The 15,711-nt window shown below is 37.9% G+C and overlaps 1 protein-coding gene across 1 annotated transcript in view; it reads right to left on the reverse strand.

The window, feature by feature from the left end:
* The window catches only part of LOC107661973 (disintegrin and metalloproteinase domain-containing protein 33-like), a 101,539-nt gene extending 88,505 nt beyond the window's left edge, over positions 1 to 13,034 (reverse strand). Inside the window, exon 1 of the mRNA XM_016451799.1 lies at positions 12,671 to 13,034. Within this exon, the coding sequence (XP_016307285.1) occupies positions 12,671 to 12,794 (124 nt within the window). The 5' untranslated portion in view covers positions 12,795 to 13,034. The remainder of the gene's footprint in view (positions 1 to 12,670) is intronic.
* Positions 13,035 to 15,711: the final 2,677 nt, after the last annotated feature.

Below are 15,711 nucleotides of genomic sequence, written 5' to 3' on the forward strand. Positions count from 1 at the left end.
CCTACAAACTCATATTACTGCCAAAGACGGAGTTCTGAAGAGTGGAGGACTCAGCATGACAACTCTCTAGAACGAGAGGAGGCCTGACTACACTCAGCGCTAGAGACAGTTAGTGAGGCTCACAAAAAAGGGCCTACACACCAAAAGTACTGCCTAAGCGGAGCTCTGGAGAGCCGAGGCTTCAGCAGAATGACTCTCTTAAATGAGAGGCAACCTAACAACACTCAATCATAGTTTAGGAGCTCTTAAGAGTGGAGGTCTCAGCATAACTACTCTCTAAACCGAGAGGAGACCTAGCTACACTCAGCGCCAGAGGCAGTTAGTGAACGCCTCCAGCGTGACCGGTGTCTCAAGCATGAATGAAAAAACGACAATGAACGACACTGGCAGGCGGCAGCCTATGACGTAAACAATAACGCGAGTGCAGGTATAAAAGAGCACCTGCGGAAAACGTCATCCACTTCTTTGTCTGAAGGAGATGCAGGCAGGAATAGCATAACAACACTCAATCCTGGTAGGGGAATTCTTAAGAGTGGAGGCTTCAGCAGAATGACTCTCTTAAATGAGAGGAAGCCTAACAACACTCAGCCCTAATTGAGAAGCTCTAAAAAGTGGAGGTCTCAGCATAACGACTCTCTAAAACGAGAGGAGACCTGACTACACTCAATGCTATAAACAGTTAGTGAGGCTCACGATAGAGCCTACATACTAATAGTACTGTCTAAGCGGAGCTCTAGGGAGCGGAGTACACTGCATAACGACTCAAAAAGCTAGAGTACTGAGCTAGGAGTACTAACCATGCTCCTAAGTGCGAAACAGAGCTCTAGGGAGCAAGCACTCAGCATAACAACCCTCTAAAGCGAGGGGAGTGCAATCATCCACCCTTATGGATCAGCGTACTCAGTACAAAGACCCTCAGGTGAGGGGAGTACTCAAAAGCTCGACCTGAAGAGCGACTTATCAAGGAGACCCACAAGAGCCTAACAACCTAACAGCCACAGAGCTCTGTTGAGAGAACACTAGGAACTGTGATCTCAGCATAGCGACCCTCAAAGGGAGGGGGAGCTACCAGGCTCATGAACAGCTGATCAGGGAGGCTCACAGAGAGCCTCAAAAACCCTGAAATAACTGCAAATAAAAATACTGGGGAGCAGAGTGCTCAGTATAACTCTCTCGGCGAGAGGAGCAGAAACCATGCTCAACCTAAATATTCACGTACCTGGGCTGAGAGGATGAGGAGGCTCAAAGGAGGCTCAAACAAGAGCCTAACAACTCAAAAAACTTGCCATTACACCAAGTCAGGAGCCTCCTTCACCAATAATGTAGATATCTCACATTATACACAGTTCCTATTCTGTAAAATAAACTGCCTTCCAGACTGGCTGGATTTGACCGATTATTTCATTTTTGATGTCTTTCATCTTCCAGCTCTTGTTGATTTGTCTGAATGTCCAAAGAGGAAACTCAATCTCTTGTGTAAATGGATCAGGAACAAGCAGAGGCAGAGCATACTGACATTGAGACAGTTTAGTCACCAGCAGCTGCTTCAGGAAACTATCAGCACAGTGAAACACGGCCATCTGAACGTCCATTGGGTGAATAGCATCACTCCTGTTTGTTTCTTCAGGAATCAAAGATATTTCTCTGAAAATATCAGCATCCCCCTCATCTTCAAATAAGTCATTGCTTCTTTGTTGTCCATCATGCTGTGTGTCTGTAGGTTTAATGTATCTTGCCCTGTAGTTCATCATCAGTAGTTTTTGTAGGAAAGTCTGTATCAGGTCCTTCTCAGCACAAGACTCATGGGACTGTAATGAATGTGTCGTTAGTTGAAGAACATCTGCTGCTCTTACTTTAGAGGGGTGCCTTTTATCAAGATAAAGTCTGTGAAATAGATGCTCTATTTCTTTCCTCCTTTCATTTCTGTTTTGAGCTAATGAATACTTCTCTATGATTCCCTGTGAAAGAAACAGCACAATTAAAAGCAGTTAGCTTAAAACATAATTTGCAATTTATTGAAATAAAGATTTTTTTTGTTTTTAAAAAATAAAGACAATAAAGAAAAAATAAATAAAGAATCCTTTTTGTTCCCTTTCGAAAGGGAACTCCACGCTGCGTCCTCTAGAGGACGCTAGGGGAACGGTATACCAACGCTGCCATGCTGAGGGATGAGTGCCCAAATAACTGGATTCCCTAAGTCAAAGACTCAAGGAACATCATCCCTGCCCCAGCAAAATTGCTTTTGCCAGAACCCGAGCCACAGGCTCTACCTCTACAGGCAGGCTCAAAGCTCGCCAACGCCATAGACTAGCTCACCCACCAAAGTATGGAACTCTAAGAGTGGAGGTCTCAGCATAACAACTCTCTAGAATGAGAGGAGACCTGGCTACACTCAACGCCATGCTCAACCTAAATACACGTACCTGGGCTGAGAGGATGAGGTGGCTCAGAGGAGGCTCAACCAAGAGCCTAACAACTCAAAAAACTTGCTATTACACCAAGTCAAGAGCCTCCTTCACCAATAATGTAGATATCCCACATTATACACAGTTCCTATTCTGTAAAATAAATAGAAACCAAAAAGGAATTCTGAAAGAGAAAGCACTCCTCGTCAGATTTCTTCCATGTCCCACCTACAATCCCTGTGATCGGTCTGATTAACTGCCTCGGCAGCCGCAAGACCCGAAACGCGGGTGAGAGGCGCTCAATTCTCAAAGAGAATCAGGCATACAGGCATTCTCAACGCGATCACATCTCACAGCGTGGCTATATCTCCCTCGAGAGCCAAACACACTCTGTTCAAACACTAAATTCTCTCAAGAATCAGGCAAGAACAGAAACCGCCGCGAATGCATCGCATTAAGCTTGTTCAACTCCCTCAAGAGGCGAACGCGCTCGTGCAAACGCTGACAAAAACTAGAGTACAGACCTCTGCTCTAATAGTTCCGCGAATGCAAACAGTGAGCGCATCCTTATCTCTCGTGAGTCAAACGCATGTGCTTCCGTACACAAGGCTTGAAGACAAAGAAGAGGATGACTTTTTCAGCAGGTGCTCTTTTATACCCACACTCGCTTTATTGTTTACGTCATAGGCTACCGCCTGCCAATGTCAAGTTCATTGTCATTTTTTCATTCATGCTTCAGACACCGGTCATGCTGGAGGAGTTCCCCTAGCGCCCTCTAGAGGACGCAGCGTGGAGTTCCCTTTCGAAAGGGAAACATCATAATTTAGAAGTAATAGTCTATTTTCTGTCCAATTTTGAGTTCTGAAAGAGTACAATGACCTCTTATATGTCAAAAGATAAAGGGAATTTTGATATCTCAGTTCATGACCCCTTTAAACTACTTGGCACAAATTGATTGGTTCATTTTTGCATATGCAGCCAATGAGTTTGCTGCTTTACACTGAAATAGCTGGTTAGCATTCACTATAGAGCATTTCACAGAGTTCCTCTGAAACCCTACACCTTCCCCAGCTCCACCTGTATAGATCTGCTACGGGTTATTATATATGCTATTTGTGCAGCAGAAATACTGTATGTCTTAAATACTCACAGCACCGTATTGACATGTATCGGCAGTAAAAAGTTCTTGTACTTGCTTTGCAGCAGCAGCAATAATCTACAACAGCAATAACCAACAGCAGCAGCAATTCAGCAGCGTAGCAGATCTATTCTGCCAAGACCAAATACATTAACATTGTAATATCCATTACCATGCTAAAATCTTCTGAGAGTTGTCATGATAGAACTGTTTTCATTTTGATATTAATAAGAAATGTTTTTTGAACACCAAATCAGCATACTAGAATGACTTCTGAGGGTTTATATTACTGGTAATGGCTGCTAAAAATTTAGCAGGAATAAATTAGGATTTAGTTGGAAACAAATACATTTAAGATATATAAAATTATTACGCATCCCAAACATTTGAATGTTAATGTATTTTTAATAGATATTTTAACAAATATCTTGAATTAATTAATTTCAATAAAGTTTTGAGTGGTTATATCATATGAAATTTTTCCTGACCTTGTGTCATGTCACAATAAAAAAGCCAAATGATCTGAGACTTATTGAAATAGAGGCATGGTCTGGTTTCAGTGTGCACCCCGAGATGAAATTCTGCAGGCGCCCCAGACTACTAACCATGTTTGTGCTTTTATCAAGCCTGAAACCTTATGAAAGTTGAACATGGACGTGTTACTTATGAGAGTACAATATAGTTTGGCAATCTAGGCCTGGTATTAAGTTAATCAACTCTAGAAAGGCAGCTGAAAGTGGGCAGTAGGTCAGACTATTAATCTCCCTCAATCACTCATGATTAAGAGGAATAATCATCCTCATAAATCATTTTGTACATCTCAGCTTTCATGCACTTGATTTAAACCTCTTGAGGGATCCAAAATTAGACACTAAAATTACAAGCTTTTACAAGTTGATTATCAGCACAGCAAAACTAGCTATTCATTCTCCCTGTAAAAAAGAGGAGAACAAGAAGGGAGAGGTAATGAGAGGTGTGGAATTTTTTCTTACCTCTCTTTTCCTCAACGATAGCACTTTTCTTTGCAAAAAGAAACAAATAAGCATCCCCTCTCAGCTTGATCCCAGACATTTGGGGTCTCACACAGAGCTGTCATGCACACAAATGTGGAAAAATAAGATCATTACTGACCTTGCCATATCCATTTATGCCTGGAGTTTATAAAATATGACACGCGGTAAAAGGAAGCAATAGAATTCATTGGGAGGGGAGTGTGTCGCCATGCTCCTCACAAGACCATCCTTTTTCCAATTTGCTTTTCTATTTCCAAAAAGTAATGGTCTCATCTCTTCTAATGCTAAAATATCTGACTCGTCAAAGATCTAAATCACTGCGGCTTGTCAATCAGAACGCAATGTGTCGCAAACTCTATTCTGGTTGTAACCGCAGCTCTTTTCCACAATAAACATCATCAAAGGCCAAGTTTGAGTTCTGGGGACGTAAAATAATCAGCCTGTCGCCTGCACAACATAAATCCAGAGAATCCATCAACACAGACTATGGCCCTCTAGAGAAAACCATTTTCCAAAACTAATAGGTTTAGAGAAGGCATTAGCTGCAAGCCAGCCTAAGACATTGTTCCCAAAGAATGATCTAAGAAGGCCAGAGCCGGCTTGAGGGCAGTTGCTCTTCAAACACAGCAAAACTGACCTTCCTCTGGTTGACAATTATCTGCCCGTCAAGTCACTCAACTGCCATGGGGGTCCCAAAGAGCCTTACTTTTTCACTTCCTCTCTTCCCAGGCATTTTAGGAACAGACCTCAGGAGAAAAGTAGAAGTCTGAAGGAGAAGAGGATTAGTATTCTTCCTCTTTCTACTATCCGTTCACTCAACTCTCTTGCTTTCCCTTGGAGTCTCATTAATACAAAGAAAAAATGAAATGTAGCATTTCATATTTCTAATTACTTCAAAAATTAACTTACATATTTTCCTCAATTTATGTACACCCTAAAAAGGATTAAGAAGGAATATTAAAAAACTGTGATTTCTTCATATTTTAACACCTCCACACAGGAATGTGTGTAAAATCTTTGATTTCCTGATTCTCACGCCTCATTACCATGATGAACAATATTGAGGTCAGACCTGAGGATGGGGTATGTTGAGTGTAACTGACCTGACCGGATGTCAGCTTTAAAATGTCACAAATGAAATATTGCACCAGACGTTACAAAAGCAGGTTACATCCATAATGTGTTCTAACTGAGTGTATCCAGATATCCAGCACAGATGTAAGAAAGCACATAAGATCCATAAAGCAACATTGCTGTTACGATTACATATCGATCACCCAGTGAGGACAGAATACAAATAGAGAGAAAAACAGACGAGATGATTATGATCTCCTGTCACTACTGAGAGAGATAGAAGGAGAGAGAGAGATGAAAAGGGTATTTAAAATTTGCGACTGATATGGGTTCTTCAAGAGAGTGGCCAACTGGCTGGTACAACACTGATATACAGTCTACCTAATACAACTTAATCAAACACAAAAACGCTTAAATGAAATAAAATATTGCAATAAAATGGCAATGTATTGTGCATAATATTTGCTTAAAAACTAAAATTTCAAATCAAAAGATTTGAACAAATGTTTGACAAAGAAACATTAGCACAACTAATGACGTGTGTTTGGGATGTGGCTATCTGTTCCTTCAGAACTTCAGACTTCAGAAATGAGACTATTAGAAAATATGCGCTTCAACTTTAATTACAATCAATTTTCGACATTGTTTATTGGCAAGGATTTGCACAAGATCATGTTTACCCTTAGTGTCTGTATCCTACGATACAGACATTTGAGAAATTGGGCATAAGGACAGTGTAAAACTTTGTAAAATCTGGTATGTAACTCTGGCATCAACACACAATCTCAACATTTTAGTAAATAAAAACTTTATGCTTGCGATTAACTGGCCTGACTGATATGTCAGTCTATCACAGCAGCTGTCTGACTGTGTGAGGAATTCCACACATCATCTGTGTGATTGACCAATCTATAGACTATTGCTGAGAGACAGGGACTAAAAAAAACATGTCAATATCAGATTGAAAGGAAGAATCTGCAATTTAGTAAGTCCAAAACACTCTAAAAGATGCTGTATGGTGCAGATGACGGACTATGATTGTGTGTGTGTGTGTGATAAGCTGGCACAAGATTGAATGTTGCTTCTGTGTGGGGGATCTCTTCTCTGAATTGTGCCTGGTGTGTGTGTGAGAGAGGAGACAGAAAGAAAGAGAGATAGAGAGGTTTGAATGGAACTGTCTCTATCACTGTTTCCAGCGTGCCGTTTTAAACCAAATGCAATCACAAAGCGCTGCAGGGACTGGGCGTCTTCAGTGACAGCTCTAAACAACACAGGCAAACCCCTCCCTTACCTTACAACTAACAGCACCGCTACAATCTCTGATTACCTTTGTCTCTTTGTCTCTCTTCTCTTTCTCTCTCTCTCTCTCTCTCTCTCTCTATCTAACACACACACACACAGACACTTTCTCTCTCGCTCATTATATAGCACCTAAGAATGTCAATTTATAATGCAGTCTGACGCATACAGCCTTCAATATTTTTTTGTTCAAATGCCACAAGCGTTACTTGTGTAGGAGTGCACTAATGTCCCCTCGCACTTCAAACTGCTCTGAGATACACTGATTTACGTTAAGTCTTTATCAAAGAAGTTTATGCCGCTCTATAGTTGATGCACAATGGACACACAAAGCACGAGTACTATTTGAAATGCTAACAACGTGTGCACTCTTGTAAAAGAAGTGCAATTTAGCACTTTTAAAAAGGGTAGTTATTCAGAAATAATATACTTTAAAATACTATACTTAAGTGTGAACTAAATGTAATGTTTTCAGACACTAAATGTAACATTGCATGCTATTTACAATTAAATGAAAACGTATTATAGTTTAAATTTATATTAAATGCAATTAGCTTGACCCACTTAAGTACAACTTTATATACATACATATTTATATGTAATTTCAGAATTACTTCTATTACTTTGAATGTACTGATGACAAGCATTTATTGTAAACTAAAAAATATTTTAATGTCATTTCTATTGAAAATTATAGGTAATGTATTTATTTGTAATTACACATTTGTAATGATGAAGTTACATTTGAAAATATATTAACTTTAAATGCAAATATACTACAGTTAAACTTATAATCAAATACTTTATATGTGCTTTAGTATTTTAGTCAATATATCAAAAGTGTACTTCTTTAAAGCATGCCAAAGATAATTAAAACAAAGATTTAAAATGTACTTTAAAGTTAAGTTATTTAAATGTGTTAATAAACAGTCATGAAACTGTACTTTAAGTATACTTAAGTGGCCTTTTATTTCATTAATATTATACTACCTGCAAGTCGTTTTTTTTAAATATACTTTTACAATTTGAAGTACACTACAAGTACACATTCAATACAATTAAGCACACTTCTTTTTCACAAAAACTTTTCTCATGCAGTAAAACCGAATGATACACAGAATTTGAAATCTATGCTGTATTTAAAAAAAAAAACAGAGAGGATTCATAAAGACATACAGAGGGACTACAGCTTGAGAAAAGATAGCATTATAATAAGACTCCATGCCACAAAAGTCGCTTTCACAAGGAAAAACAACCATTATCTATTGTGTGAGCCAATTTATGAAAGTCATTATCTTAATAGAAAAACTGTAGTCCAGGGACTAATGGAACATTCCAGGAACAAGGGGCTTTTTAGACATACTGATGAAACCCAAAGTCATCCATCTTTTGTCTCATCCCATAAACATAAGGCGTATAAATGAATAATGGCGATATAACTAACCCATGCAGCTGTGGCGAGCACAAAGCGCTGTGAGTAGACCACTGCAAAAAGACTGCCTTATTTATACCTCCTGTGCTATTATGTGCATATTTCTAATAAGTCCACAATGTATGAACCCGGGCCTTCCTTGAAGAGAAGAATTCTTTCAAATTTTATACAACACGCAGGCTGGTCCCCAGTCGAATAGGACTATTTACAGACTATTTACTATTGAATTACAATACTACTGATGTTCATATTCTTATTTTCTCAACAATTTTCTGCAATTAATTCAACATGAACAGCTTAAAGTACATACCATTTCAAACTACACTGTATTGGAATATGTTACACAAGAAAAAAAAATCACATTAAATTCCTTGTTACTTGCCCTTTTTTGTGAAAATTACTAGCAATTTGAGTAAACTTCTTTTTTGTGTGTGTGTGTATTTTTGAGTATTCGATCTGTTATGAGTTGAACAATGTCACACTGGCTCTGGTGAGTTTTTTTTTTTTCTAAGTAATTGAAAGTGAATTTATTCATTTACGTGAAAGCTAGACTGGTCAATGTTTATAATATATATTTGACACAGTATGACTATCTGAATGACAGGCAAGGAAAAGCATTTTTTAACACACTGAATAAGCCGGAGATTGCACCCAATCATAGATGAATAAAGTTTTATGTTCAGCATAAAAGCAATCCTGAAGTCCTCCAAGGCCAGCTTTACTACGGTCGATATTTGTATGGAGATGAAAGATGGCATCAATTAACAACTTGCATTGTATGTAATGAAAAAGAGTAAGAGAGAGAGAAAGAAAGAAAGACTGCAGAGATACAATAGACACTATTACGTAGGAAATCGATTGTCCAGATGAGAGGTCAGTTATTCAAGACAACAGTCTTTTCACAAAAATATTTAACTTCAAGTATTTTACAAAACTGTGTGTAATAATCTATAATCCCCTGACACAAATTTTTTTTTTGTAGCCTCTTTTGTCCCAATATTCCCAGTATAAGAATCAGTACTTAAGCTAGAATGTTTTTGCATTCTAAATTAGGATTTAATTTCTTGGATTTATTTGCATTTGAAATTGATATTGGTATTTTCCTCATTACATATGCAAATGAAGCACAGAACCTGCACTGCTTACAATCAGCAATATTTCCTTTAGGAAATGCCAATATATATTTTTTATTATTATGTCACAAGACTTTCAGTTTAAGTAGAAGTAACAATAGGGTAGCTTTATGAATCAATTCAAATCCACATGTAGTATAAACAAGCCATAAGTATATTTTAACATCAACTGCTCAGCTCAGCAGAATATTTGCTCTTGCTAATAGCTCTTGCCTGCCGTAGATAATATCACTAGCCTTGTTATAAATGCATTAAAGGTCTGTCACGCAATATGGAGACTGAAGCTCAGCGCAGGTCCCAGAGTCCCCGGTCAAATCTCAGAGAGATGTAGCAACTTCTCCAAACAAGCAGAACACGCAGAAAGCTTGTGTCGTTTCTGTTGGAACATGACTGAACCCGATATCCTGAGACCAACAGCCTGTTTGAGTTTTAAAACAAATAGTAATTAAATGACAGAGTAGTGATGCCTGTGATGGAATATTCTGATGGAGAAAACAAGAAAAAAGAAAACGGTCAACGGTCTTTCTTTTTCTCTTTCATTTGTTGCTCAGTGAGCATCTGGGGTGTTGATATTGTGAACTTCTTGAAGTATGGCTAACCTGATCATGTTGTGGTTTATAATATTGACAGTAATGGATTTGCAGCATCAATAATAGTTTGGTTTTAATGGAGTCCTGTCATTAAGGCTGACATCACATCATTGTTTTCACAACAGAAAGATTGACTAATGTCTAAAGATCAAATCGATTTGTTCTGTGCCCTTTAGTGGTTTGGCAGAAATGTGTCGCTTAAATATGACTTCTAGTTGCGGCCCTCTAAACAATCCCGGTTATTTACCTGGTTATTATACATTGACGGTTCATTAAGTACTTTTGAACAAGGAATACTTGCGTAAAAAGGACATATAGGCTATAAAAAATCTGAAATATTCTCTTAAAGGGGTCATATGATGTTGCTAAAAAGAACATTATTTTGTGTATTTGGTGTAATGAGTGTAATGATACGCCCCTTACCATATTGCCCTGTCCGGCCAGAGCGACGAGACAAAACATTAAAACCCATTATAAACGAGGCATTTGTTGCATACAGTGGGGATGGATTATAATGACATATACTGTTTTTTTTTGTTGCATCGCGCCGCGTAAACATAAAACCATGTCTGCATTTGTGATCAGAGAAATGACAAACAACAAGCGCTACTCTACACTGCTCAAAACTCACGTTTGAATCGTCAGTGGCAAATTCTTTAAGATAAAAAACGTACTTACAGTCTGTGAGTCAGAACAGCCGGCATTGTAGTCTACTCTACCAGGATCAGGAAACAGTCCTCCATAAAATGTGCTGGACACATCTGAATATTTGGGTTGAAGTGTTCTGGAACAGTGTTGTAAATACAACTTAACCATTGATTTCTAGTCGTGTCCTCTTTTGGAAGGCCAAACAAAGTAGTTTCGCTTTCAGGCCGGCGGGCTAGAGTGAGCGGAGGCCGGCGAATTCGACGAAGGAGCGGCCGACGGGCTTGCGGCAACCACATGTGACGACCCCAGGCTGGACTCCGCTTTGTCCACGGTGAAAAACAAAGTAGTTTCGCTTTCACAACGAATCACAGTGTCTTCAGGACATGGCGGCGGCAACAATACTACAGTGAGACTAAAAGTTAAGCCTTCTTTCTTTGCATGAACATTTGGGCGGCGTTATGCAAATCTTCCCACATCGTGACGTGGACATGTGGGGGCATGTTAGAACCAGCAGTTTTAGGTAGTTGTGGTTGACTCTAAATTTTTATAAAGAATATCTCTTTGGATTTGAGACTTTAGTCTTTGCAACTTTACAGATCTTCTTTATGCACCAAGAGCTTGTAACACTCCAAAGAGAAAGGAAAAATTTAAATCGCATCATATGACCCCTTTAAGTGTTAGTTTACACAGACTTTATAATGACTTGAAATGACCTTTTAGCATGATAGCAGCCCAATAATTAATTAAATAATATATTAAATTAAAATTCTACAATCAAAGAACGTGGTAAGAAATTCAATGCATTCACTCATTAGAAGAAAAAAAAATATCACCAACTACTCGTCGTCGTGTGAACAACATCAGTATACTGTGATTTAAGTATCACTACTGTGTTATGTTGTATTTGCTACAACATATCACAGTAAGTTTCTAGATTAAATAAGTAACCACTCCAAATCATTCATAAGTGTTTTAGATTCACTAGAAGAATCGGCTCATAAGAGTAAATCACGCAGTTTTTGTCGTTCACGACATATGTTTCTGATTCACTAAAAATTCGCTTTTGATTCGCGATGTTTGTTTTTGATTTAGTAGAAAATAACCGACTAATGCAAGTCATTCATTTGCAATTATGACTAACGGTTGCGCTGTACGATTTGATCCACTAAAGATAACTGCCTCACAACTGACTCGCTTATTTGGGAACATGATTACACAGGTCGCGCTTGATTGTTTTTGATTCACCAAAAAGAATCAACTGATAACATTCATTATCTTCCTACTACACCTGGCGGCGCGCTGCCCTGTTGTTTCACGATGTGGATTTAGTATCAGATGCAGGACTGGCTGCGCTATACACTAGTGCTGAATAGTAGAGCAATAAATACTCGCAGAATATTTTATTTCGGATGCATGTTCCAGAACCCTCAAAGGAATATAAGTCATGAAAATCATTCGGTTCCTGTGCTTTAAAAAAATGTAGCCGGTTGCGAAAATGATCCTTAGCCCTACTTAAATGTCTCAGTAATAGTCGTTCAGCTTTAACTGTTAGATAGATAGGCTATACGAGCTTATTTGTCAGATTTTCTCCCTCGCCTTGCAATTTCAGTCAAGATCAATATAAAGCTGCAATCATGTCCTGAAGCGTGTATCCGCAACATTTTAAACAATCAGCTGAGAACAAAGTGGTCTTGGATTAGTCAACGTGGGCAACATCGCCCATTGCAATCCTTATATGGAAGAGAAATCACTGATACATTATTGCTCAGAAGCATTTGTTTACACACTAACCTAGCATTTGTTTACTAACCCAACCTCTTTTCGAAGTTCTTTAAATACGATTTCCCCGCAAGAAAACTTCTTCACGGGTGCACGCAACTGGTTGATAAAGGAGAACAACTTTCCAAGTAGGTTCTGGGTAAGAAAGCGGTGTCTTACCTTCCTCCCGAGGATTTCCGCTTACAATTTCCAGTAAACCGTTAAAGAGAAAAACCGATAGCATTACAAGCACATATCGTGTGGATGAAATGTGTCCGTTTTTCTGTCTGTGTTTGGTATACATCCCTGTGGCGCTCGGTGCTGTTCTCCGTCTCGCCTCGCCTCGTGCTGTATTCACTCGCCAGCGTGAGAGGAAACAAGAAGAAATAGATGTAATTGAGTCTGCTAAGCTCTGCCCTCTCGATTTGCGTGAGCCGCACGAACCATTACATGTTCGTTAAACTGTCCTGCGAAGAGCAGACAGAGAACACAAGCAAGAAAGGAAGGGTCAGAATTGTGAAGCCGTGGGCACGTGAAAGCCGGCGCCTGACTCATTGATCACTGTATTCAGACCCCTGCTGAGAAAAACTGCCTAAAAACAGCCTAAGCTGGTCTGAAATGGTCTCTCAGCCTAGTCAGGCTCGTTTTAGACGGTTGGTTTATATGACTGATGAATGGAAGCCCATTTTCACCACATAGCCTAAGAAAACCATTCTTTGGTAAATCATAATTATGACATAAATTACGAGATAGTACGTCACAATTATAAGATAAAAAGTCTAAATTGTGACATTAAAAAGTCTGAATTCTGAGTTAAAAGTCATAATTATAAGTTAAAACTCAGAATTCTGGCATAATATGTCATATTTGAGTCAAATCAGTCAAATTTATGATACAATTTTGAATTTTAATTTCATAATTATGACTTATGTCATAATGATTGTCACTATCAGTTTTGACGTTTTATTTCTTAATTATGATTCACCACATGACATTTTTTCTTATGTGGCTGAAATGGGTTTCCATAGGGAAATAGGCCTCCATACTAATGAGACTGTTCTTGAAGATTCATACTATCTTTTTTAAAAACATATTTTCGACAGCAATTTTACCTTAAAATGAATACTTTGTCAAAAAAAAAGTAATACTCCTCCATAAATTATAAGATAATTCATACGTTTACATTATATCCTATACAATTTTGCACTATATTTTTACTTGATATATAATATAATATAATATAATATAATATAATATAATATAATATAATGGTTTTACCTGGATTTTTGCATTCTGTTGAAAATGTTTCCACAATTCTGCATACAACTGTTTTTTTTTTCTTTTCACCAGCAAGCACATAACAGCATTGCGATCCAAGATGCAATGCTGGCAGAGCGGCTGTGGGCCTGGGAAGAAAAGCCCCACAATGAAACAATGGTTTCTGTGACTTTATCATTGCTCAGCCATCAGGAAATGCTATATCTATTCAGATTTTAAACTCAGCAATACCTTCCAAATAAAGCATACAAATGGTTTACAGCATACACACAATAGGCCTCCTGCAACTTTGTACATCCAAGCCATAAAATAGATTGTGTAGAGCCAACCAGTCATGTAATTCAAACTGTGGGAGTTAAAGCTTTGGCCAGCTGCCTGCAGTTCTTTGCCTAAAGAAACATACAATAGTGTAATATATACTTTTGGCTCCACGGTATATGCTCTGCCACATAAGCTTTGGGAGTACTAAACAAGCCACAGAACTGAATGAAGCGTATAGAGTGCTCAAAAGTTAATGCACATAACAGAACGTTTGCGGAGAGGTGTGCCATGAAATGACTTCTTGCTTCCCCACATCACAAAGACTCTTTTGATCACAATACTATACATTTACTTGAGAAGCAAGCAAAATTACTTAAGATACTTAAGATACTTAAACTATAGATTTTTTTTTCTAAAAACATGATGAACGTTAAGTGACTTTATGCTTAAGACAAGAAAAAATATATTTAAATAATATTTAAAGGGAAAACAAGTTTAATTTTCTTACCCGATTGGCAGACATTTTAAGCATAAAGCTTGTTTTAACCGTAAAGTCACTTCATTTTGATAAAACTTTTTATGTAATTTTGCTTTTCAAGTAATTGAATCTTGATTTAAGAATGTTTAGAAATTTGTACTGGAAATCAAGACAAAGATACTTAGGAAGAAATGCATTTTTTGTATTTATATTATATTATATTATATTATATATTAGTATGTATGCTGGTTCACTGGACTCCCTGAAAACTTTGAGCAATAACATATCTTCTGGGGTCATGTCACTGTTAGCCCAATGAAGCTATGATAAATATTGCATTTGCAGACAGATGATAAATGAATTATTTTTGACCCTGAGTTGTGTCTTTCATAAACTCATTTTTGGATGGCTTATTTAATGGAAGAACTTGTAGAGGTCTGGTGAAATAGATCTGAAATTAGAACAGTAAATCTTCCCAACAGGTAATTTGGCTATTGCCCAATCTGACATTCATGAAATATTCTCAAGCACACAGTCCAACCTTTTAGGTAAAATCTTAATATACAATTGACTGTTGTCTTTGTGTATGCCAGTGTGATTTTATTTTTCTCATTTGGTTACGCAACTGCTGCTGCAAAAATATGATTATATTGATTTTTAAGATTGGAGAATAAAATTTAGGAGGATTAAATTCACATAATTACTGTTATTTAAAGGGGTCATATGATGCTTTTTTAAAGATCATTATTTTGTGTATTTGGTGTAACAGAATATGCTGACATGCTTTAACGTTCAAAAAACACATTATTTTTCAAATACGAAAGGAAAACTTGAAATCGCATCATATGACCCCTTAAGAGGGTTTTGAATCAACATACAAAAGGACAGCTGAGGGGAAAACACAAAACAAGCATTTGGACTCAAAAACTTAATAGGCTATGTGTAAACCAATAAGTAAAGTAACGTTAAAGGCTTATTAAATCAATGCTTTTTAACTGGCCAGTGAAAGGCCTTAAAGAGTAGATGCATATTATCTTAGAATTTATATTCTATATTCCCCCCCTCCCCCCCTTACTTTACACGCATTCGCCGTTACCCACAACCAAGGCTATAGTGTTTTGCCGCCATCTGGGGTCTATTAAGGGTCGTTGCAGTTGCCAGTGCATTTCTGTACTCCAGTCCTGCAGGCGGCAGTAAGTGACTG

This window comes from Sinocyclocheilus anshuiensis, unplaced genomic scaffold, assembly GCF_001515605.1.
Source record: "Sinocyclocheilus anshuiensis isolate Anshui unplaced genomic scaffold, SAMN03320099.WGS_v1.1 scaffold603, whole genome shotgun sequence".
NCBI classification, from domain to species: Eukaryota; Metazoa; Chordata; class Actinopteri; order Cypriniformes; family Cyprinidae; genus Sinocyclocheilus; species Sinocyclocheilus anshuiensis.